Source organism: Mobula hypostoma, chromosome 22 (assembly GCF_963921235.1).
Source record: "Mobula hypostoma chromosome 22, sMobHyp1.1, whole genome shotgun sequence".
NCBI classification, from domain to species: Eukaryota; Metazoa; Chordata; class Chondrichthyes; order Myliobatiformes; family Myliobatidae; genus Mobula; species Mobula hypostoma.
Window position 1 is genome coordinate 3,022,059 of NC_086118.1, and position 24,525 is coordinate 3,046,583.

General features: G+C 42.6%; 1 protein-coding gene across 2 annotated transcripts in view; it reads right to left on the reverse strand.

Moving 5' to 3' along the window:
* The window catches only part of sap30bp (SAP30 binding protein), a 133,083-nt gene that overhangs the window by 80,439 nt on the left and 28,119 nt on the right, over positions 1-24,525 (reverse strand). For both annotated transcript variants that reach the window (XM_063030907.1, XM_063030906.1), the window contains exons 2-3: positions 20,028-20,131; positions 18,050-18,097 (exon numbers count right to left, since the gene is read on the reverse strand). In XM_063030907.1, the coding sequence (XP_062886977.1) occupies positions 18,050-18,097; positions 20,028-20,131 (152 nt within the window). The remainder of the gene's footprint in view (positions 1-18,049; positions 18,098-20,027; positions 20,132-24,525) is intronic.

The following is a 24,525-nucleotide window of genomic DNA, read 5'->3' on the forward strand; positions in this document are numbered from 1 at the left end:
CTACAGAACCTAAGGGGATAACTTCATTCAACTTCATTTGTTCCATCACTGAAGTGTTCCCACAAACCTGGGACTCACTTTCAAGGACTCTTCATCTCATGTTCTCAATATTTATTGATTATTATTATTATTTCTTCTTTGTGTATTTGCAGAGTTTGTCGTCTTTTGTACACCAGTTGAACAGCTAAGTTGGTGTGGTCTTCCATTGATTCTATTAACTTTGATAATAAATTGACTTTGAACTTTGAAATGGACTGTCAGCACTTCAGGTTGAAACCCATCATCTGAGTCCTGGTGTAAAAAATCAACTGTCCTATTTTCTGCAGTCACCTGACCTCCTGAGTTCTTCCAGTTTTTGTTTGTTGTGCCAGATTCCAGGATCTGCACACTCTTGTGTCTCAAATATTTGAAAGTAAATTGTATTTTGTGATCCATGGACAGAGGCTGAAATGATGCTTTTAAAACAACTGGTTAATGTGAGAAACAAGTTAGTGTGGCAGTAAAGAAATGGAAGGGGCTTGGGAACTGGATATAGAAAGATGGGCTTGAGGTGGAGGATTAACAGTGACTTCTCTGATGTCCAGAGCAGGATTGACAGGCTGTATAGTTTGTTCTTGCTACTAAATCATGTTGTAACATTTATAGCAATGAAATAAATTGATAGACATTTATCTTATTAAAATCTATGAGACATAATGCATTCCATTAACAAAAACTTCCACATCTTTTTTAAGATAACTGATTTAGATTTCCCTTAACAGTCCACAATTTACCATCTTAGCAGAGTTAACAAATTAATTGCCAGTGTACAACTGTCATTACTTTGGCAAATCCATCAATTCCTACATGTATAGCCTGTAGCACAGGATTCACAAATACTAAGAACATCAGATATTCCTTGAGGTAATGAATTAGATGTCCAAGCAGGGCATAATAGCATTACAAGTGGTTCTACTACAGGACATCTTATATTAGTACAGGTTTTTGTTATCTGATATTTAGAGGATTTGGATGCATTTGAAAAGCTTCAGGGTAAAGTAACTGAAATGATTCTTTTAACAGGATGCAACCGCCTAAAATTGAGGAAAAGCTTTGCTACAGTGAAGGAACTACCGCACGGAACATCCCCCCAGACATACAGGATTGATCTCTGGCAACAAACAGAAGCCAGAACCCCACCAAACAATACAGTGCAAGACCCCACAGAAATGTTGCCAGACAGGGCACGGCTTGACAGACGAAAATGGTGCACACTCAACAGAGCGAGAGTGGGGGTTTGTAGGACGGGAGACAATATGGTGAAGTGGGATTTAAAGACCAGCGAATCCTGTGAGCGTAGCGAAAGGGTGCAGAACATTGACGGAGTTCTTGGCCCGAAACTGGGTTCCCTGAAACCCGAAAATTACTTCAAGGGTTCCTCCAGGGCAAAAAGGTTGAGAAATACTGAACTAGAGGTCAACATTGCCACCTGCTGGAATAGTGTGACACAGCACCCTGGCAAGTTTACCTCTCAAATAAGGGAAGTTTTGCATAGACATACAGTCTGTGCTTGCTTTACCTTCCTGTAGGATTTTGGCAATACTGGAAGTACTTAACAGGAGGACCACACAGAGGTGATCTTCGATTAGCTTGAAGGTCAGTAGCAAACCAACATAAGCAATGCTGTCTGCAGAATCCCAAGTTATTTTGTCCCTTGACAGGGTCAAGGGCAGATATGCTTTGGAGAGGCTGGGGTGTAGCCAACAAGTAGCTGAGGTCAAAGGCATTAAATAGGAAGAAAATACATCACACATTAATATACAGATAAACAGTTTTCTCATTTAAGTACAAGGTGCCCATCCAGCATGGGACTGGTTGCCTCTCTAGCTACATTCTCCACATATTTGCCCCTCTCATCCATATTCTAATGAAAGGTCCACGATCTGAATTGCTACCAATTTCCTTCGTCAACAATGCAGCCCAACTGCTGAATGTTTCCAGTAATGTTTTTATAATTCCAGATTTCCAGTATCCGCAGTGTTTTCCCATCTCATCCCTTTCTTTTCTTCCCTTTTTCTCCACTCCATTCCTCTCTCCTGTCACTCATCTTCTCCTCAGTTCTCCTTCTCCAATTGCCGCCATCAGTACAGTTACTTCCCTCTCAGCCAATTCCCTTGTTCCATCTCCCACAACATATCTCCTGTGTCCATCGGTCTCTAACTCAAGTCTCCTTGCCCACTCACCTCTTACCTGCTCCTCTCTTCTCATCCACTCTGCTTTTAACAACTTTTCCTTTTCCCCTCAATCTCCCTTACTGCCTCTTTCCTTCACCTTCAATACCCATTTCCGGCTCATTCCAACCCTCTTCCACAATTTACTCATTCTCACCCACTCTTACTACTTCCCTCCAATCCTTAATCCAAATGTCTGGCTCCATTTCCTGCATAATTTAGACAGCTCTCCCACAATTTCTTCTTCAGCTCCCTTCCTCATCCATCTCCCCCATCACTTCCATCCTATATCCATAACATGCCCTTTCCTCATTGCTACCATCGAGGAGGAGGTACAAGAACCTAAAGACGCACATTCATTGTCTCAGGGACAGCTTTCCACTTCCGCCATCAGATTTCTGAATGGACAATGAACCCATGGCCACTTCCCCTTTTTGCACTAATTATTTTATTATATATATAGATTCTGATTATTCTCCTCCATTTCCACCCTCCCTTCCTCATAGAAAGTCCTTCATACCCTCTACACACTGTACACCGCATTTTATCTTTAGCTTATTATATTTCTCATTGTTTTTTTCAGTACAACCTCAGTGCACTGATGTGATGAAATGATCTGTGTGGGTGGCTCTTCCAAACAAGTATATTGAAACACATGAAAATAATAAACAATTTATCATTCCCACTATTTCCTCTGCCCTCCCTTCCCTTATCTCTCAACCATTTTATCATTGTCTCTGTCTCTGGCTACAACATTCCCATTTATACAACATGAATTAAAAGTTGCCTCGGATTGTATTATTGCCAAAATTTTCTTATTGACATTCAAGCCCTTCCAGTCCTTCGAGCCACACCACCCAGCAAACCCCAGTTTAATCTGAGCCTAATCTCAGGGCAATTTACAATGACCAATCAACATACCAACCAGTATGTCTTTGGAATGTGTGAGAAACCAGATCACCCAGAGGTAACCCAGACAGTTACAGGGAGAATGTACAAACTCCTTACCAGCAGTGTGGGAATTGAACCCTGGTCACCTGTACTGTAAAGCAGCGGTCCCCAACCACTGGGCCGCGGACCAGTACTGGGTGGCAAAGCATGTGCTACCGGGCCGCGAGGAAACGATATAATTTGGCGATATGAGTCAGCTGCACCTTTCCTCATTCCCTTTCACGCCCACTGTTGAGCTTGAACGCACACGAGATCATTACCCACGCGTCATCCATGTCAGTGCGGGAAGAAGATCAACTCCTCAAGCTTGCAAATGACGGTGGGCTGAAAAGTATGTTTGACATAACATCTCTGCCAGCATTCTGGATCAAAGTCAAGGCTAAATATCCTGAGATAGCCACAAAAGCACTGAAAACGTTGCTTCCATTTCCAACATATCTCTGCAATGAATGTAACGAAAACTAAATTGTGGAATAGACTGGACATAAGGAACCCCATTCGAGTATCGCTGTCTCTCATCACCCCTCGATAGGACCGGCTTGTTGCAGGAAAACAAGCCCAGGGTTCCCACTGATGCAGCAATATTGGTGTGTTGCAATGATTTTATATGTTCATACAGGGAAAATATGTGCTGTGTGTTTAATATCCAAACGTAACTTAAAATGTTATGATGTTATTGACTTATAAGTGACTTATATAACCATACAACAATTACAGCATGGAAACAGGCCATCTCGGCCCTTCTAGTCCGTGCTGAACACTACTCTCACCTAGTTCCACCGACTTGCACTCAGCCCATAACCCTCCATTCCTTTCCTGTCCATATACCTATCCAATTTTTCTTTAAATGATAATATCGAACCTGCCTCTACCACTTCTGCTGGAAGTTCATTCAACACCTACTTCAAACTCCCTTGTCCTCCCCTGATAATTGACTTATCACTATATTCATGCAAGGAAAATATGCGCTGTGTATTTAACATTAAATTCGTTAGATAAACCCTTTTAGAAACGAAATTGAGTGTATTAGCCACTTATCACTTGTATTCCGGTCGTGATTAACCCCCCCCGCCCCCCCGAACAGAATCGCCAAAAACGATTTGCAGAAAAAAAATCGGCACATACACGCATGGGCAGACAGGTGCCCGTGCAAGGCTTCATGGTCATTGTAGTCTTTCTCGGGGTAAACACAACATATTTGACTGCTACTCTTGTCCATTGGCAACTCTACACCGCCCCCCCCCTGCACCCCGTTGGCCGGTCCACAAGTATATTGTCAATATTAAACCGTCCGCAGTGCAGAAAAAGGTTGGGGACCCCTGCTGTAAAGTATTGTGTTAACCACTACACTACTGAGCCGTCCCTGGACAAATTCAAGTTAACCTACCACCACAACATTAGTCTACCTTGACCCGTAGCAGAGTGCTGTCAACTGTGATATGAAGCAGACTCACTATTAAAATTCTGTCCATATCTGTTTTCTTTGTGTTCCACTCAGACAATTCAAATCCAAACCTCAGCAGCATGAGGTGGAAGCAACTAGCTTTGACATCAAGCCACCATTTATGGAACGTGTTGGTGTTTTGAAATCAATGAGAATTAAAAGGTAGAAACTCCAGTCTGACATTATATCTGGCATGAAGGAAGATGAGCGTGGTGGTTGGAGAACAATCATCGCATTCCTTGGATATCACAGCACGAGTTCCAGAGGAATGTCTTCAGGCTATCCATCTGCAGCTGAACTCCCTTCTGTTATAAGGTTAGAAGTAAGGGTTTCTGCTCATGACTGTACAGAGTTGGTTTCATTCAGAGCCACTCAGATGATTCAGCAGAATGTGCCCATGTGTAACAGAACCAGGACAACAGGCAAGTTGATAAGTGGCTGGTAACAATTATTCTACCCAAGTGATCATATGCAACAAGATCATATCCAAACATCTCCTCCTCACAGTATCCATTTTAAACTACCAAATCCCCACAACTGATCAAAAATTGGACTAGTCATGTATAAAACCATTGGCTATGCACTCTGTGGTGAACAGCACATCACATAATTCCACAAACAAGCCATAAATCGTGCATGTGATGGAGTAAATAGTGTACCTGGATGAGTAGAGCTCCAGAAACATTCACCTACTCATAACCATCCAAGAGCAAACAAGCCATTTGATTGGCACCCATTGACAAGATCCCTCCTTCCTTATTACGGATGCAGTAAGCACCATCTTTAAAATGAATTGTAATAACCTGCTAAGGCTTTTTTTTTGATAATACCTCTCAAACCCACGAACTCTTCCCACCTAGAAGAATAATGACACCAGGCACATAAGACTGCCTCCAACTGCAAACCCCATTCCTTTATTATTAATGGCTCAGATCTTCAAACTTCCTCCCCAATAGCTGAGTGATGGTGCACAACACAAGTGCTGCGCAGTTCAGGATGGTCGGCTTCCAACACCAGCTCAGAGCCAATTAGGAAAGGGCATTAAATGCTAGCCTTGCCATCGGCATGAACATCCCGTACAGGGATACAAATGTCTGGAGTGTCTCTCGTGCAGTACGTCTTTATTCCAGGTCTTGTGTTGTTCCATGCCCTCTGCTCACAAGTTCCAATTACCAAAGAATCCTGAGTTGAAAGTCCCTACTTGCAAAAACTGCCCACCTCTATCATAGTAATCTTGAAATCATGAAGCAGCTGAGATAAATACTTAACTCACTTCTACCAAAATATTACATGAGCTCAAGGCAAATCAGGCTTATCTATACTCCCTCCTAAATAACCGTCAAACCCAATGATATTTGCCTTGGACTCATCAATAATAAGAAAATATTGACCAAATTGTCAGCACCATCTTGTTGCTTGATATATTTATTTGTATCTTAATTCAGACTTCCTCTTCTGCATAAAATACATTCAAATTGATTCACCATCTTTCCATGCACTTGCGTTCATCTATTCATGGGGTAGCGGCTGAAGACAGAACAGAAACTGATTTATTCTTTTATGATTGACTGCTGACATTAAGATACTTTATGTGCCAATAATAAAAATAATCAAACTGCTGCCCCTTTCAAACAAGTTAATTAAACAAATAATATTATTTATTGTCTTAGAAATCCATTTACTTAGTTAAATATACAGACACCCAGAAAACCACCATACATTTCAAAGGAACAAGCACGTGACCACTTTTTAAGGGGCTCAGAGAATTGTACAACATGGACACGGGTCCTTTTCGCCTACCTGATGCCTACCAACTTAAATCCCATTTGCCTGCATGAGGCCAGAATCCCTCCACTCCTTCTCTTTGTAAACGTATCTGCCTTTAACACCTCCTCAGGCAACTCATTGCAGACAACAACCACTCTCTGTGAAAGTTATTTCTCCATTATAATTCTTAATTAGAATCAGCTTTAATACCACTGGCATATGTAGTGCAGAAAAAAAGGAAATACAAAAAAGTAGTGAGATAGTCTTCATGGGTTCAATGTCCATTCAGAAATTAGATGGCAGAGGGGAAAAAGCTGATTCTGAATCGTTAAGTACATGCTTTCAGGCTTCAGAACCTTCTTCCGCAAGGTAGCAATGAGAATAGGGCATGCCCTGGGCAATGGGGATCCCTAATGATGGATACCACCTTTCTGAGTCACTGATCCTTGAACATGTCGCGGATACTACAAAGGCTAATGCCCATGAAGGAGCTGACTAATTTTACAACTCTCTGCAACTTACTTCAATCCTGCGCAGTAACGCCTCCTCCCCCCCATACCAGGCGGTGATGCAACCAATCAGAACGCTTTCCACAGTGCACCTTTAGGAATTATTGAGTGCTTTTGGCGACATACCAAATCTCCTCAAACTCCTAAATGAAATGTAGCTGCTATCCTGCCTTCTTTATAGCTGCATCGATATGTTGGGTCAAGGTTAGGTCCACAGAGATCTTGACACCCAGGAACTTGAAATTGCTCCACTTTCCACTTCTGATCCCTCTGAGGACTGGTGTGTGTTCCCTCGTCTGACCCTTTCTGAAGACCACAATCAGTTCTTTGGTCTTACTGAGTCATAGAAAAGTACAGCACAGAAGCAGGACTTCGGCCCATCTAGTCCATGCCCAAAGCATTTTAGTTGTCTCCTCCCAGCGACCTGCACAGGGATCATAGCCCTCCATAGCCCTACTATCCATGGACATACCCAAACTTCGCTTAAACATTGAAATCAACCTCACGTCCACTACTTGTGTTTGCGACTCATTCCATACCCTCACAACTTCCTGAGTGAAGAAGTTTCCCCATAAACCTTATCTTTCACCCTTGACCCTTGACCTCTTGTTGTAGTCCCACCCAACCTCAGTGGAAAAAGCCTGCTTGCATTTACCCTATCTATATCTCTCATAATTTTTGTATGCCTCTATCAAATCTCCTCTCAATCTTCTACATTCTAAGGAATATAGTCCTTACCTATTCCATCTTTCCTTATACCTCAGGTGCTGACTGGCAACATCCTTGTTAATTTTTCTCCATACTCTTTCAGTCTTATTCATATTTTTCCTGTAGGTAGAGGACCAAACTGCACACAAAACAGCAGATGTTATCTCATTGGCTCTTCACACAACCCTGGAACATCTGGACAAAAGATGCATACATTACGATGCTCTTTATCGATTACAGCTTGGCATTTAACACCACCATCCCCTCAAAGGTAATCAGTAAATTCGAAGACCCAGCCTCAATACCCCCTTGTGCAATAGGATCCTGGATTTCCTCACTTGTAGACCCCAGTCAGTTCGGATTGGCAAATACATCTCCACAATCTCCATCCACACAGAAGCACAGCAGGGATGTGTAATTCACCCTCTGCTCTACTTGATTTACACATATGACAGTGTGGTTAAGTACAGCTCCAACACCATATACAACTTTGCTAATGATACCGCTGTTGTGGGCTGTATCAAAGAGGGTGATGAATCAGCATACACGAGGGAGAGTGACAATTTGGCTAACTGATGTAATAACAGCACCTCTCACCCAGTCTCAATAAGAGCAAGGAACTGATAGTAGATTTCAGGAGAGGGAAACCAAGAGCCAGTAATCATTGGATGATCAAAATTGGAGAGGATCAGTAACTTCAAATTCCTTGGGCAGGAGGGGGGAGGTCCACTATCTCAGAGGACCTATCATATAAATATTATTGCAAAGAAAGCACAACAGTACCCCTACATCCTTAGGAGTCTGTGGAGATTCATCTCGGCAAACAGGTGTGTGGTTGTAAGTGTGCTGACTGGCCGCATTACGGCCTGGTAGGGGAACACCAATGCCTTTTGAGTGGAAAATCCTACAAAAGGTAGTGAATTCAGCCCGGTACATCACAGGTAAAACCATCTCAACCATTGAGGACACCTACATGAAACATTGTCATAGAAAAGCAGCATCCATTATCAAAGATCCTCGCCAGCCAGCCATGCTCTTTTCTTGCTGCTGCCATCAGGTAGAAGGTACAGGACAGGTGTTCAGGACTCACACCACTGGATTCAGCACCAGTTATTATCTTTCAACCTTCATGCTCTTGAATAAAAGGGGATAACTACAAACATTGAAGGACTCTTATCTCATTATTTACTGCCATTTATTTATCTATATTTGCACAGATTGTTCACAGTTTACAGATCCTGTATAGTTACTGCTGTATAGATTTGCCAAATATGCCTACAGAAAAAGAACCTCAGGGTTGTACATGGTGTGACACACACGTACTCTGATAATAAATTTTACTTTGACCTTTGAAATTAGGCCTCAATAAATAGAGAATTATCACAAGTAAAGGGAAAGGGATAAAAAAAAAATGAAAAAATTAAGTAAATAAGTACATAGGGATTGGATAATTATGTCTGCGGGCAGGAACAAGCACGAACAAATTGGGATATAAACACCTACAATGGTTGGTATATAGGCTTGTATGCAACATTTTGGACCAGTGGAAATGGTCCAGAAGGGTTGTATGGAAACTATTATTACCATTTTTCTTAACAACTAATTTCATTACTTAGCCTAATAGGTTAGATTTACCACAGTACATAATTATCTATTTAAATGTTTATTTTGCTTTTATATCATCTCAATGTGTACTTAAGAATGTATAAATAATTGTAGTTTTATACATATAAAAAAATGGAAAAGGTTATATGTGTGAAAAAAGTACATGATAATTGTGAACTCCTTATCCAAATAAAAAAAAAATTAGGCCTCAACAATGTTTTATAAGACTTCAACATAACACTTCATCTCCTGTACTCAATACATTGTTTTATGAGGGCCAAGGTGCCAAAAGCTTTCTTTATGACCCTATCTACCTATGCTGCCACTTTCAACAAATTATGGACCTGTATTCCCACAATCCTCAATGCCCTACTGTCCACAGTGTAAGATCTGCTCTGGGTGGTCCTCCCGAAGTGCAACACCTCGCACTTGTCTGCATTAAATTCCATCAGCCATTTTTCCAGCTGTGCAGATTCCTCTGCAAGCCATGATAGCCTTCTTCACTGTCCACTACAGCTCCACACTTGGTGTCACCTGCAAATTTGCTGATAAAATTAACCACATTGTCATCCAAATCATTGATATAGATGACAGACAACAAAGGATCTGCCATTGATCCAGGCCTCCAGTCAGAGAGGCAACTATCTACTTCCATTCTTTGGCTTCTCCCACAATGCCATGTTTAATCCAATTTATTATCTCACCTTGATGAGCAACTAAACCTTCTTGGCCAACCTCCCATGAGGGACATGTCAAATGCCTTGCTAAAGTCTATGTAGACAACATCCACTGCCTTGCCTTCATCTACTTTCCTGGTAACTTCCTCGAAAAACTCGAAGGTTTGTTAGAGATGACCTACCACACACGAAGCCATGCCGATTATCCTAAATCAGTCCATGTCTATCCAAATATTCATATATCAGAGTCAGAATTATTATCACCAGCATGTGTTGTGAAATTTGTTAATTTAGAGCAGTTCAATGCAATACATAATATAGAAAATAATAATAAATAAATCAATTACAGTATACATATATTGAATAGATTAAAAATAGAGCAAACAAACTAGAAACAATATATACTTAAAAAGTAAGGTAGTGTCCAAGGGTTCAATGTTCATTGAGGAATCGGATAGCAGAGGGGAAGAAGCTGTTCCTGAATCACTGAGTGTTTGCCTTCAGGCTTCCGTACCTCCTACCTGATGGTAACAGTGAGAAAAGGGCATGCCCTGGGTGCTGGAGGAATGGAAGCTGCCTTTCTGAGACACCACTCCTTGAAGATGTCCTCGGTACTTTGTAGGCTAATACCCAAAATGGAGCCAACTAAATTTACAACCCTCTGCAGCAGATCCACCATACCAGACAGGTCCCTTAGAATACTTCCCAATAACTTTCCTCTCGTATGGACCGAGGGAACACCTTGTCAGGCCCTGGGGATTTACCGTGTCGGAGGATAGCAAACACCTCCACCTGTCTAATCAGTGCAGGGTCCATGACGTTGATGCCACTTTGCCTCACTTCTACAGACTCCGTGTCTGTTTCCTGAGCAAATACAGATGCAAAAGATGTATTTAAGATTGCCTCTATCTGTTATGGCTCCACATAGAGAAACATAGAAAACCTATAGCACAATACAGGCCCTTCAGCCCACAATGCTGTGCCGAACATGTACTCACTTTAGAAATTACCTAGGGTTACCCATAGCCTTCTATTTTTCTAAGCTCCACGTACCTATCCAGGAGTCTCTTAAAAAACCCTATTGTATCCGCCTCCACCACTGTCGCCGGCAGCCCATTCCATGCACTCACCACTCTCTGCATAAAAAACTTACCCCTTACATCTCCTCTGTACTTAATTCCAAGCACATTAAAACTGTCCCCTCTCGTGTTAGCCATTTCAGCCCTGGGAAAAATCCTCTATCTACACATTCAATGCCTCTCATCATCTTATATATCTCTATCAGGTTGTCTCTCACCCTCCGTTACTCCAAGGAGAAAAGGCCAAGTTCACTCAACCTATTCTCATAAGGCATGCTCCCCAATCCAGGCAACATTCTTGTAAATCTCCTCTGCACCCTTTCTATGGTTTCCACATCCTTCCTGTAGTGAGGTGACCAGAACTGTGCACAGTACTCCAAGTGGGGTCCGACCAGGGTCCTATATAGCTGTAACATTTCTCTCGGCGCTCAAACTCAATCCCACGATTGATGAAGGCCAATGCACCATATGCCTTCCTATCTACACAATCAACCTGCGCAGCAGCTTTGTGTGTCCTATGGACTCGGACCCCAAGATCCCTCTGATCCTCCACACTGCCAAGAGTTTTGTCATTAATACTATACTCTGCCATCATATTTGACCTGCCAAAATGAACCACCTCACACTTACCAGGGTTGAACTCCATCTGCCACTTCTCAGCCCAGTTTTGCATCCTATCAATGTCCCACTGTAACTTCTGACAGCCCTTCACACTATCTACAACACCTCCAATCTTTGTGTCATCAGCAAATTTACTAACCCATCCCTCCACTTTCACATCCAGATCATTTATAAACTTCACGATGAGAAGGGGTCCCAGAACAGATCCCTGAGGCACACCACTGATCACCGGCCTCCATGCAGAATATAACCCGTCTATAACCACTCTTTGCCGTCCCTGGGCAAGCCAATTCTGGATCCACAAAGCAAGAGCCCCTTGGATCCCATGACTCCTTACTTTCTCAATAAGCCTTGCATGGGGTACCTTATCAAATGCCTTGCTGAAATCCACATACACTACATCTACGGCTCTACTTTCATCAATGTGTTTAGTCACTTCCTCAAAATATTCAATCAAGCTCGTAAGGCACGATCTGCCTTCGACAAAGCCATGCTCACTATTCCTAATCATATTATGCCTCTCCAAATATTCATAAATCCTGTCTCTCAGGATCTTTTCCATCAACTTACCAACCACTGAAGTAAGACTCACTGGTCTATACTTAAACAACAGGAATTCTGCAGATGCTGGAAATTCAAGCAACATACATCAAAATTGCTGGTGAACGCAGCAGGCCAAGCAGCATCTATAGGAAGAGGCGCAGTCGACGTTTCAGACTTCGTCCTGACGAAGGGTCTCGGCCTGAAACGTCGACTGCGCCTCTTCCTATAGATGCTGCTTGGCCTGCTGCGTTCACCAGCAACTTTGATGTATGTTGCTGGTCTATACTTTCCTGGGCTATCTCTACTCCCTTTCTTGAATACGGGAACAACATCTGCAACCCTCCAATCCTCTGGAACCTCTCCCATCCCCATTGATGATGCAAAGATCATTGCCGGAGGCTCAGCAATCTCATCCCTTGCCCCCCACAGTAGCCTGGGGTATATCTCATCCACTCCTGGTGACTTATCCAACTTGCTTTCCAAAAGCTCCAGCACATCCTCTTTCTTAATGTCCATATACTCAAGCTTTTCAGTTCAGTTTCTGAACTAATTAGTCATTAATTTGTCCAGATTGCCATGAATTATATCACACTCAGATTTAGCACCATTGGGTTTCCCAAGTTAACTTTTTAAAAAATTTCATATTTTTCATTTTTATTAAGGACCTATGTGTCTTATCTTCACTTCATGTTGTCACTTGAAAGCTCACAGCTGGGAGACAAATGTCCAAGGATAAACATCCATCAGAAAGACTAGCAAAGTGAGTGGGGTGATATCAAACCCAAAGTGGGAAATTACATTTGGAGGGAAGATGTAGAGTTCTTGTGTGTAGAGTTAAGAAACCATAAGGATAGAAGTTTACATGCAGGCCTCCAAATTGTAGTCAGGTTATGAGGTGCAAATTACAACAGGAGATAGAAAGGGACACAAGGAAGACAATGTTATGGTGGTCAACATGCAGGTAGACTGGGAAAAATCAGGCCGCATCCCAAGATTAGTAATTCATAAAATGTCTAAGATCGTTTTTGAGAGCTACACCAGAATCAGGTTTATTATCACTGACCTACAGTGCCTATAAAAAGTATTCACCCACTTGGAAGTTTTCAAGTTTACTAACCCATCCCTCCACTTCCTCATCCAGATCATTTATAAAAATCACGAAGAGAAGGGATCCCAGAACAGATCCCTGAGGCACTCCACTGTCACCGTTCTGATTTTCTAGAGGACCAATTTTGTCCCTTGCAATCCTTTTGATCTTAACATATCTGTAGAATCCCTTAGGATTCTCCTTCACCTTGTCTGCTAGGGCCACCTCATGCCTTCTTCTAACCTTCCTGATTTTTTTTCTTCAGTGTTCTCTTGTATTTCTTATAGTCCACAAGTACCTCATCTGAGGATAGTGGAGCTAGGATGATGGCGCCTAGTGGTGACGACGTTGCTTGCATCTTCGGAAACAGCTCTATTTCTATCTTTATTTTCTTTTCAGGCTTCTCTTGAAGACCCTGGCCTGGAGTTACACGCTGACTTCAGTTCTTTGTGGAAATGGGACCTGCTCTCAGGGCCTCACGACCGGCTGCTTTTCAATATGCCAAGGACACGGCCTGAAAGACTGGTGCGCCTTGAGAGTGCTGGATTTTCATGGCTCTGGATGCGGGCGGATTCGAAGTCAGTGCCGCCGCCTGGGATATCGTGGGAGTATACACCCATGGAGATCGAAAGTAGTGAGCTGGCTGCGTGCCCAGAGGCCCGAGTTCTTCGGCACAGAGTTCAGTAAAAAGCGACACAACAGACTTTTCACACTATAAATTAACGAGTCGTTTTATTATGTCTTCCCTCTTGCTGTGAAACAGGAACACCTCTTTTTCCCCTATTAGGGAGAGAGAGCCTGTGGTATGTTGAATACTGGGCGAATTAGTAGTTTTTGGGGTACTGCAAGTCTCTGTCTTCATTGATGCTTTACTGCACGCTTGAGTGCTTGGTGGTGGGTGCCGATGCTTTTTTGCTGGTGGGGTTTGGGCGGGGGGGGCGTTGCTTTGCTGCTGCTTATGCGTGGGAGGGGGAAGCTGGGGGAGTCTTTGGGGTTCTAATATTTAGCTGTCATTCATTCTTTGGGGCGCTCCTCTGTTTTCATGGATGTTTACAAAGAAAAAGGATTTCAGGATGCATATTGTATATATTTCTCTGACATTAAATGTACTTATTGAAACCTACTAAGGAGCATTCCACTATCCTACCTGGCATTTCCACTGTTCTAACTGAGCAAATGTAAAGAGAGGGGGGCGGGGGGAACCTCTTTCTCTGACTGAAGATTTGAAGAGGTAAAGCCTCAAAATCTCTACTGACTCTGTCCACGCTGATGGTGATCGCTACGCTTGCCCCTGCCTTAATTTGTTCATGCTTATCATTCCTAAACAACAATTGACCACTGGTCAAAGATGCAAAAAACTGTGAGCCGCTGCCTTTAATAGTTGATCAGCGAACCTGAGTGAATTCTGTCCTCTCAACTTCTGATCTCGCCGACTGGTCACTGGTCAAAGCATCGAGTGCAAGGTTGTTGTTGCGACACCACTCAATCAGCTGGTATATCTCACTCCTCTGCACCCTCTCGTCACCATCTGAGATTCTGCCAACAATGGTTGTATTATCAGCAAATTTGTAGATGGCATTTGAACTATTCTTAGCCACGCAGTCGTGAGTGTAGAGAGAGTAGAGCTGTGGGCTAAGCACACACTCTTGTGGGCGCCAGTGTTGACTGTCAGTGAGGTGGAGATGCTATTTCCAATCCGCACAGACCGTGGTCTTCTGGTTAGGAAATCGAGGATCTAGTTGCAGAGGGAGGTGCAAACGCCCAGGTACTGGAGTTTTTCCAATCAGAACTGTAGGAATGACAGCTAAATCCTGAGCAATTAACAGCATCCTGATGTAGGTATTTATATTGTCCATTTGATCCAATATTGCATGGAGAGCTAATGAGATTGTGCCCACCAAAGGCCCATTGTGGTGGTAAGCAAATTGCAGTGTATCCAGGCCCTTGTTGAGACAGGTGCTGATTCTAGCCATGATCAGCCTCTCAAAGCACATCACTGTACATTTGAGTGCGACTGGATGACAGTCGTTAAGGCAGCTCATCCTGCTCTTCTTGGGCACTGGTATAATTGTTGCCCTTTTGAAGCAGATGGGAATTGTAGTGATGAGAGATTGAAATGTCTATGAACACGCCCGCCAATTGGTTGGTACAGGTTTTCAGAGCCTTACCAAGTACTCCATCTGGGCTTGTTGTCTTGCGAGGGTTCACCCTCTTGAAAGACAGTCTGATGTTGGCCTCCTAGACAGATATCACAGGGTCACTGGGTGCTACAGGGATCCTCATAGCTATAGTTTTATTCTCCCTTTCAAAGCAAGCATAAAGGACATTGAGCTCGTCTGGAAGTGAAGCATCACTGCCATTCTGATGTTAGATTTCATTTGGTAGGGAGTAATGGCCTGAAAACTCTGCCAGAGTTGACATGCATCCAATGTCGCCTCCAATTCTGCTCAGAATTATTCCTTAGTTCTTGAAATAGCCCTCCACAAGTCATATCTGATTTTCTGGTAAAGACCTGGATCTCCAGACCTAAACCCCACAGATCGAACCCTCAATAGACTATGAAACACTTGGTTCATCGACGGTTTTGGGTATGTACAGTAAGTTTTCATAGGCACAAATTCATCCACACAGGTTTTAATGAAGTCAGTGACAGCTGTGGTGTTCTCATTCAGACTCAAAGATGAATCCCTGAATAAAGATCTGTCCACTGATTGAAAGCAGTCCGGTAGGTGCTCCTGTGCCTCCCTTGTCCATACCTCCTTGGTCCTTACTACTGGTGCTCCAGACTTCAGTCTCTGTCTATCCTCAGAGTGGAAGTACAGCCAGGTGATCAGACTTCCTGAAGTGAGGGCATGGGATAGTACGGTAACACACTTGACGGTGGTGTAGCAGTGGTCTGGTGTGTTGGTTCCTCTAGTACTACAAGTGATTGTTGGTAATAATTATTTAGAGTTCTTCAATCTCCAAACATGATGAGGAAGGCGCCCAGATGTGCTGTTTCATGCCTGTTGATTACATCGCACAGTTCGGCTGGAGCTTGTTTTCCATTAGCCTGGGGTGGAATCACTGCCAAGGTGATCGCTGAAATCTCCTGTGGCAGGTAAAATGGACGATACTTGATTGTGAGGTGTTCCAGGTCGGGTCAACAAGACTGGGACAGCACCGTCATGTTTGTACACCATGAGGAGTTGATCATGAAACTCACTCCTCCTCCCCTGCCTTTGAAAGACTCAGCTGTCCAATCTTCCTTCTTACCTTAAACCTGTGCCTTCCAGATCTTGACTCCACACTCTCCATGATTTTATAAACCACTAGAAGGTCACCTCTCAGCCTCCTATATTCCAATGAGAATAAACGCAGCCTATCCAATGACACTTTCTAACAAACACGTTCTTTCCAGGTAACAGCCTTATGAATCTCTCATGCTACCACATCCTTCCTCTAGTGTGGTGACCAGAACTGTACACAAAACTTGAAGTAGTCTAACCAGTGTACAGCCGTCACATGATATCCTCTTTCCCACAATGCCTCAGCCTACAAAGTACACCAAACAGCTTCCTCGCCTTGTTTCCATTTCCAAGGTTTTTACTTTAAAGTCTCTCTGTATATTAACTGTCCTGTCCCTGCCATTAGGAATATAAGTTCCCAAATCACTTATATGTATTACAAACAACAAATATGCCAGCATGGAAACTTGAGGTACACCATTCATTACAGACAATCAGTAAGAAAAGCACCTGTCCACCACTGCCTTCTGCTTCTTATCACCAAGTAAGTTTTGGATCCAGTTTACCCAAATGCCTCAGTTCCCTCACACCTTCTGGACCAGTCCACCATATTGGACCTTATTAAAAAGCCTTACTGAAGTCCACGTAAACCACATTTACTGTTTTGATTTTATCTATCTTTATCTATTTTTTTTTCCAGCTGCCACCTCAAAATACTGATATTTGTGAGATGTAGATTTCCCTACACTAAATCTCGTTGACTCCTCCTAATCAGCCCCTTTGTCTTATAATTCACTCCAACAAATCTATGGCTCACAGGCCGGTAGTTTCCAGACTTATTCCTACTTCCTTTTTGAACAAGAGAACAACATGTCCTATTCTCCCATCTCCCGGTACCTCATCTGTGGCCCAACTAATAGATGAAATAAAGACTTTGGTCCCTTCAGGGCTCATTGTTCGCAGACATCATCTGCTCTGTCTAAGAACACTGAGTCATGGACATAGCTGAGGAAGAGAGGAAGGCAGCTGAAGCAACCCCAATCCCAGTGCTTTGTCCAATCAGACCTTTGAACTGCCACCTTGGCAAAGGCCAGAAACAAATCACGATGACAAGGTCCTCTGATTTGCCCAAGTCCATCATCACGCCCTAAAAATTAGGAGCCCATGTCTGTAGTACAGCTGTCAACTGAAGAACTGGATGGTACTTACAGAATGAAAAGGGGCTACTTCTTCTCAGGTGAATTACAAAGGCCTCCAACCTGTAAAAGTTACAAGTTGGCTGGAATCCAAAAAGCAACTTAAACATTTACGGCACGGAAGTGTTGCATGCAAACACATCACCCAAAATTTCCCGCACAGAACTATCTTTAGAGCTTCACTGAGTGATGCACACCGAGCTGCTACATCTTACAGCAGGGGTTTCACATAAACCGCTCTGACATTTCCCATGTTGGACATGAGATGCTGAGGAGGAAACGAAATTTAAGTGCAGTCCCTGACCCATTCATGTACACTGTGACTTGAAAGCTCTTCACTTAGGGTAGACTGTGGGGCCCCCCATTGGTTTCTTCCTCTGCCCCAAGTAGAAGTGTGGCAACAGTGTGTGAGATTTGAAAGGTACCTTAACACCATCCAACTCCGGCAGCTCCTTTTCTGAATCTTCACCTTCCTATAAGACAAGAATTTAGAGGGTTAAAGGGATCACTCGTGGCTGCGAGCTGGCTATTTGACTGAAGTGCAGTGCAGGGCGACAATCCCTTGCTCAAGGCACACAGGTAGATAGAGCCAAATCCAAATCCACTTCCAGACAGGCATCCATTTGATGAAAAAAAAACACACACTCATATACTAGAAAGGGTAAGCTTACTGGAACAAATGCTGCCCAGGATCTCTGCACAGGCAGACCAAAATAAAACGATAGGAACACTTGAAAAAATGCAGGTCTGGTCCTAAATAAGTAATGATGTGCATAAGTTCCGGAGAGTTCAGAAATAGAAGGGTACTAGAAACCTGAATAAGGGTCCACTTCCCTTCTGACTGGCCAAGTCCGGTCCTGTCAATTAAGTACATATCTATCTATTTTCATGCTTTCCATTGCCTTAGGCCCAACCCAATTGTTTCCTACCCCAGCATCACACTTAATGTGAAATGGGCTTCTGATCCCATTCATCACAAAACAGATTACTTTTACCTCTGGGTTTCTCAAAATTTGCTCTATTACGCAACCCAATTTGCCTTCTGCCTCCTAGATTTTAAGCTCTGGAATTTCCCTCCCTAAATCTCTCAAACTTATTTCTCAGATGGCCATTAAGATCAATCTCCTCAGACCAATTTTTGGTCACCTGTCTAATGTTAGGTTACCCTACCATTTTTTCTCTAAATACGCTCTTTGTGAATGCCTACAGATCTTTTGCCATTTTATAAATCCAGTACAAATTCAACTTCTTCCAATTTTGGAAATATAGAATGACAAAGGTATCAATTGGATCAACTGGACCAGGTTAACACATTACTACTGCACAAGAAACAATAATAGAAATGCCCAGCCATTCAGCCAACAGATGTTACCTTAAATGCTGGAGATTTCCAATGAGTTTTAACCTATTTTTGATAAAGAGCACCTGAATTATTTTGTTTCTGTAATGCTATGAAGAGCCCTGGAGATAGAGCTTTACACAGAACGATCCACAAATCCTTAATGCCTGAAAGGCTTTGACTTTATATTGGCGCATGGGAAACATTTGGAGAGTTGCCCATCACAGCTTTGCCTACTAGTAATTTTTCCACATGAACTCTGATGGCAAAGTATTCAACTATATATACGAGCAAAGCAACCACATTCAATCCTGGTCTTGCTCAATGCCAACCTCCCAACATATGTAACTGGACAATGATTAAGGATAAAAGCAAGGCAGGGAGCTTCCCTATCTTTCAGTTGCAGCATTGAAAATAAATTAACTGGGACTGAGCCCAGCACACCCTGCTCAAGGCTATGTGAGCATTGACGTCTGAGACTGAAGAGCACAGAAGAATATTCTTGCCAACTTCACAACCCTACAATATCCAACTCTTAATGTCCTCTACATCTGAAAATACTGCTGAGCCAGTATAGCCAGATTATTTGACAAAAGAGAACAGAGTAAATCCTGACCGACTTCATATAATTTCACTTGCCTGGTCTTTAATATTCGGTTGTGTGAATGTGGATTAAGCTCTCAAGCTCTACACTAACTATTTTAGTCTAATTCTGAAATTGCTTTCCCTTATGAATCATTTATCTTAAATTAGATTCAATATAAACAAATTTCAAGCCTTTGCAGCACTAAAGGTGAAGGAAAATCATGTAAGCTTGTAATGCGCACTGTTAACAGAGTTAAATATTTCAATTTTTTGATCCTTCCCTGTCACAAGGCCTTCAGAAAAGCTTTATCACCAGTTCCAGTTCCATGGTCCTGACACCTGGGATACATTAGTCTTAGACATGAGAATATTCGGTCTGTTATATTGAACAAGAACGAAAAGCACAGTGTGTAGGTTCTGGGATCCGTGGACACGAAAGGAGGTATTTTTGATAACATTCCTTCTCATTTCTTACTCACCAATGGACTACTACTTTCATCCTCTTCATCCAGCTCATCCACCTCTTCTACCCGGCTCATATCATCCTCTCCATATCCAGCAGACACCAATCCTCCTTTCGTGCCTGAGGGGAAAACACACAGTAACACAACTGAAATGCAGTCTTGACTATAATCATGAACAATTAAATACCAAGTGACAAAACATAATATATTCAAAGATTCATGGTACATTTATTATCAAAGTACTCTGGGATTCATCTTTCCATAGACAGCTATGAAACGAACAAAACCATGGAATCCGTTCAAAGAACTACATTAACACCGCCCCCCACACACAAGCAAAAATATATAGTGCAAACGGCAAAAAGAAATCAGTGAAAACACATAATTAAAAAAACACAAGAGAGTCCAGGCATAGTCATTTCAGTTCAATCTAGCGCTGTTTTGCTTGTTAGCTGCAGACCACCTGATCAAAAACACCCAAAATAGCAACAATAAAAAGAGCGACCAGAAACCAGAAACACATCATAATGTGAACTACAGAGTTCAATCCACAAACCGCATTGATTAAACCCTGCCCAAGACCCAGGATTCCAACACCGTCCTCTGGCAGCATCCAGCGAGAGCCCTTCAGACCATGCTGAACACCCTGTCACCATGATGATGTCAACCTTCCTCGATGCTTTAATCAGTGAGATTGGCAAGAAATGGAGTCAATCATGATCTACAGGCTTCTTGGCCTCGAGGCCACATGCTTCACTCGAATCCTCACCGAACTTCCTCAGAGATAGCAAAGCGCCAGATCGCCCAATTGATCTAAAAACACATCATCAAAACGTAGATCACAGGCTCCAACAGTGGCAGAACCACATTTGAAAGACATAAATGATGTAGCTTTGTGAACTGTCTGGAGGATGCCAGCCTTGGCCGCGTTGCTCACCGGTGCCATCTTCTTCCAGAACCTTTTTCTGGATATAGGAACAGAATTGTCATTCTGCCCCTTGAAACTGCTCCGGTACTCAATCAAAGCTAGTGATTATTCCGTCTCAACTCCATTCTCCTACCTTCTCCCATAACCTTTGACACCCTAACTAATCAATCCATCAACCTCTGTTTAAATATACTCAATGACCAATAGAAACAATAGTTTTACTATGATTTTAAACATGGTAAAATGCCTTGTATCATTTCATTCGGTCAATGACAAACAAACAAAAGAAAAAAAAGCTTGTTAAGCATATGCTAGATCAGAGATCAACAAGCGTGGTCAGAGAAGCAGATGTCATGGAACGAACTAAAGATAGGTTTTTGAGAGAATCAAAGATACAAGACTAAGAATAGAACACACTGCAAGTACCACACACAAAATGCTGGAAGAACTCAGCAGGCCAGGTAGCATCTATGGAAAAGAGTACGGTTGACATTTTGAGCCCAAACTAATGGGAATGGAAACAAACACCATCTCCAACAGGACTTCTCTCACCTACCCGCCCCCCACTTTCAGCTTTCCACGGAGATTGCTCCCTATGCGACTCCCTTATCTATTTGTCCCTCCCCTCCCCACTGATTTCTCTGCAAGCTGAACAAGTGCTACACCTGACCCTACACATCCTCCCTCACTTCCATTTAGAGCCCCAAACAGTCCTTCCAAGTGAGTCGACACTTCACCTGTGAATCTGTTAAGGTCATATATTGTGTCTGGTGCTCCCGGTGTGGCCTCCTGTACGTCGGTGAGACCCAACATAGATTGGGAGACCGCCACGCTCTGACTGCCAGAACAAGCGGGATCTCCTCGTGGCCACCCATTTTAATCCCACTTCCCATTCCCATAGGTCCATCCATAGCCTCCTCCACTGTCATGATGAGGCCACACTTCAGTTGGAAGAACACCTTATATTCTGCTTGAGCAGCCTCCAACCTGGTGGCATGAAAATGGATTTCTCGAACTTCTGGTTATGCTCCTCATCCCCCTCTCCTTCACCATTTCCCATCCCCTTTTGCCTCTCTCACCTTACCTCCTTGCCCACACGTCGCCTCCCTCTAGTGTTCCTCCCACCGCCCCCATGGCCTTTTTCAGCAATCCCAGCTTTTTCCCAGCTCTTTACTTCATCCCTTCCCCTTTCAGGTTTCACCTATTGCCGGTGTTTCTCTCTCCTCTCGCCCCACCTTTAAAATTTACTCCTCAGCTTTTTTTCCCTCCAGACCTGACAAAGGGTTTCGGCCTGAAACATCGACTGTACTCTTTTCCATAGATGCTGAGCTCCTCCAGCATTTTGTGTCCATTGCTTGGATTTCCAGCATTTGCAGATTTTCTCTTGTTTGTCACTGCAAGTACAGGAGATTCCAATTAACTGGGACACACCAGGACTGGTACAATTTGGCCCAATTAAATGGTTGTCTCAGCCGAAGTTTCATGAAACTAGTTAAAAAAAAGTATAAAAAAGACAAACTATTAACTAAATAAAAAATGTTAATTTAAATGAAGTACAGAACAAATTAGAACACTGCCAATACAAAAATAGTACAGAACTGTATTAGTTCCTAATAGTTATTGAAGGAGGAATTCATGCAGTGTATGCTGCTGTGTTCTTTCGACTGATTGTAAAGAACAACATCAGTGCAGATAATGGACAGCCTTCATACGATTGCATCCTCCAAATCTTCATTTTCATTGTAACATTCAAGATGATTGTCGGTACATTAAAATCCTAACTTGCTGAATTGTTTCATTTTCACTCTGGCTGTTTCTGGCATTTTCAAGCCTGAATGCTTGAAACCTTGATGAGCAAAACAGTTCCAAGTTCTCTTACTGCTTTTTTCTCACCAACTATTAGTGACAAAAATCACTGTTTTGAACACAAACACATTCTACTGATGCTATTTAAAAACTGTTCCCTCTAAGCACGGTACAGTGTCTTAAGGACCATGGATGTGCACATGACTGACGCTAGTGAGAAACCATTGTGCAAAACTCTGTCACAACTAAGTGGCATAGTGTCCCAAATAAACAAAGGATATCCCAACTATTTTCTCAATTAGTTTTCATTCGTTAAGAATTGTCCCAAATAAGTGGCTGCCCTGATTAACAAGTTAACTGGAATCCACCAAAATAAATTAAAACTAAGAATGAAATAAGTCAAATGTGCTCCTATCACAGTGGTGAGATTGTCAAGGCTGACTGTGGTCAATTGTGACAAAGATCACTAACAGGTCAAAGAAGAGAAAGTGGCATAGATCTCTTATTACAAATGGAACTTCATACAATTAGATGATGTTCTATTAGTTGGTTCTAAAGTTCAAAAATACAAAATAAACTTATTATCAAGGTACATATATGTCACCATATACAATCCTGAGATTCATTTTCTTCCAGGCATAGATACAAAGAAACACAACAAAATCAAGGAAAAACTGCACACAAGATGGATTAACAATCAATGTGCGAAAGACGACAACCTGTGCAAATACAAAAATAACGAGACAAAATAACAATGAATAAACGTCAAGAACATGAAATGAAGAGTCCTTGAAAGTGAGTCCATAGGTTGTGGGAACAGTTTAGTGTTGGGGTGAGTGAAGTTGAGCGAAGTTACCCACTCTGGTTCAAGAGCCCGACAGTAGAGGGCGAACCTAATTCTGAACCTGGTGGTGTGAGTCCTGAGGTTCCTGAACCTCCTTCCTGATGGCAGGGTGCAAGAAAAGAGCATGGTCAGAAGAACAGTTATAAAGCAAAGGAGAGATGAATTAAGAGTGATAAGAGGAAACAGTTAAATATGCAGGGTAGCAGGAATCCAGAATGCAATTCCTGTGGATATGGGAGGCAGATTCTATTGCGGTCTTGGGAAGGAAACTAGGTGGGGTGGGATAGGGTGCAAAACTGGAAGAAAGATGATGCAGAAAGGGTCAAATGGTTTCCTACTGTATTACAATTTTACTGTGATTCCGTCAATGACCTGTTACCTCATCCTTTATAGCAGCCTCTACCATTTTCTTCACTAATTGATCAGTTGTTTCTCAGTTTTGTTCTCCCTCCTTTAAACTGCAGGGCTACTAAGGGTCTCTACCAAAATACAAGAATCATTCCATAATCTTTAGAATTTCAAAAAGTAATAACCAGTACATTTAGTATTTCCATGACCATCTCTTTACTTCTAAGGATGCCAATTATCAGGTCTGGAAGATTTATCAACTTTCAATGCTTCTGCAACACTATTTTCTAATAAAAAATCCCTTTAGTTCTGCACCTTCTTAGGTTCTTGGTTCCTTGAGCTGGGTTACCTGGGTTGACATTTGAACTCCACTGAGACTGATAACATATCTTTATCTCTCTTGGCTTGGCTTCGCAAACGAAGATGTAGGAAGGGGGCTGCCCGCATCTTCTGCAAGCTTGCTGGTGGCTGACGAGGCCAATACGGGACAGGCAGGCCCGGCCACAGCGGCTGCAAGGGAAATTCTGTTCTGGGTTTGGTGCTGCTGTGTCACGGTTCTTCCTCCTTCTCCTTTTGTCCCCAATGCC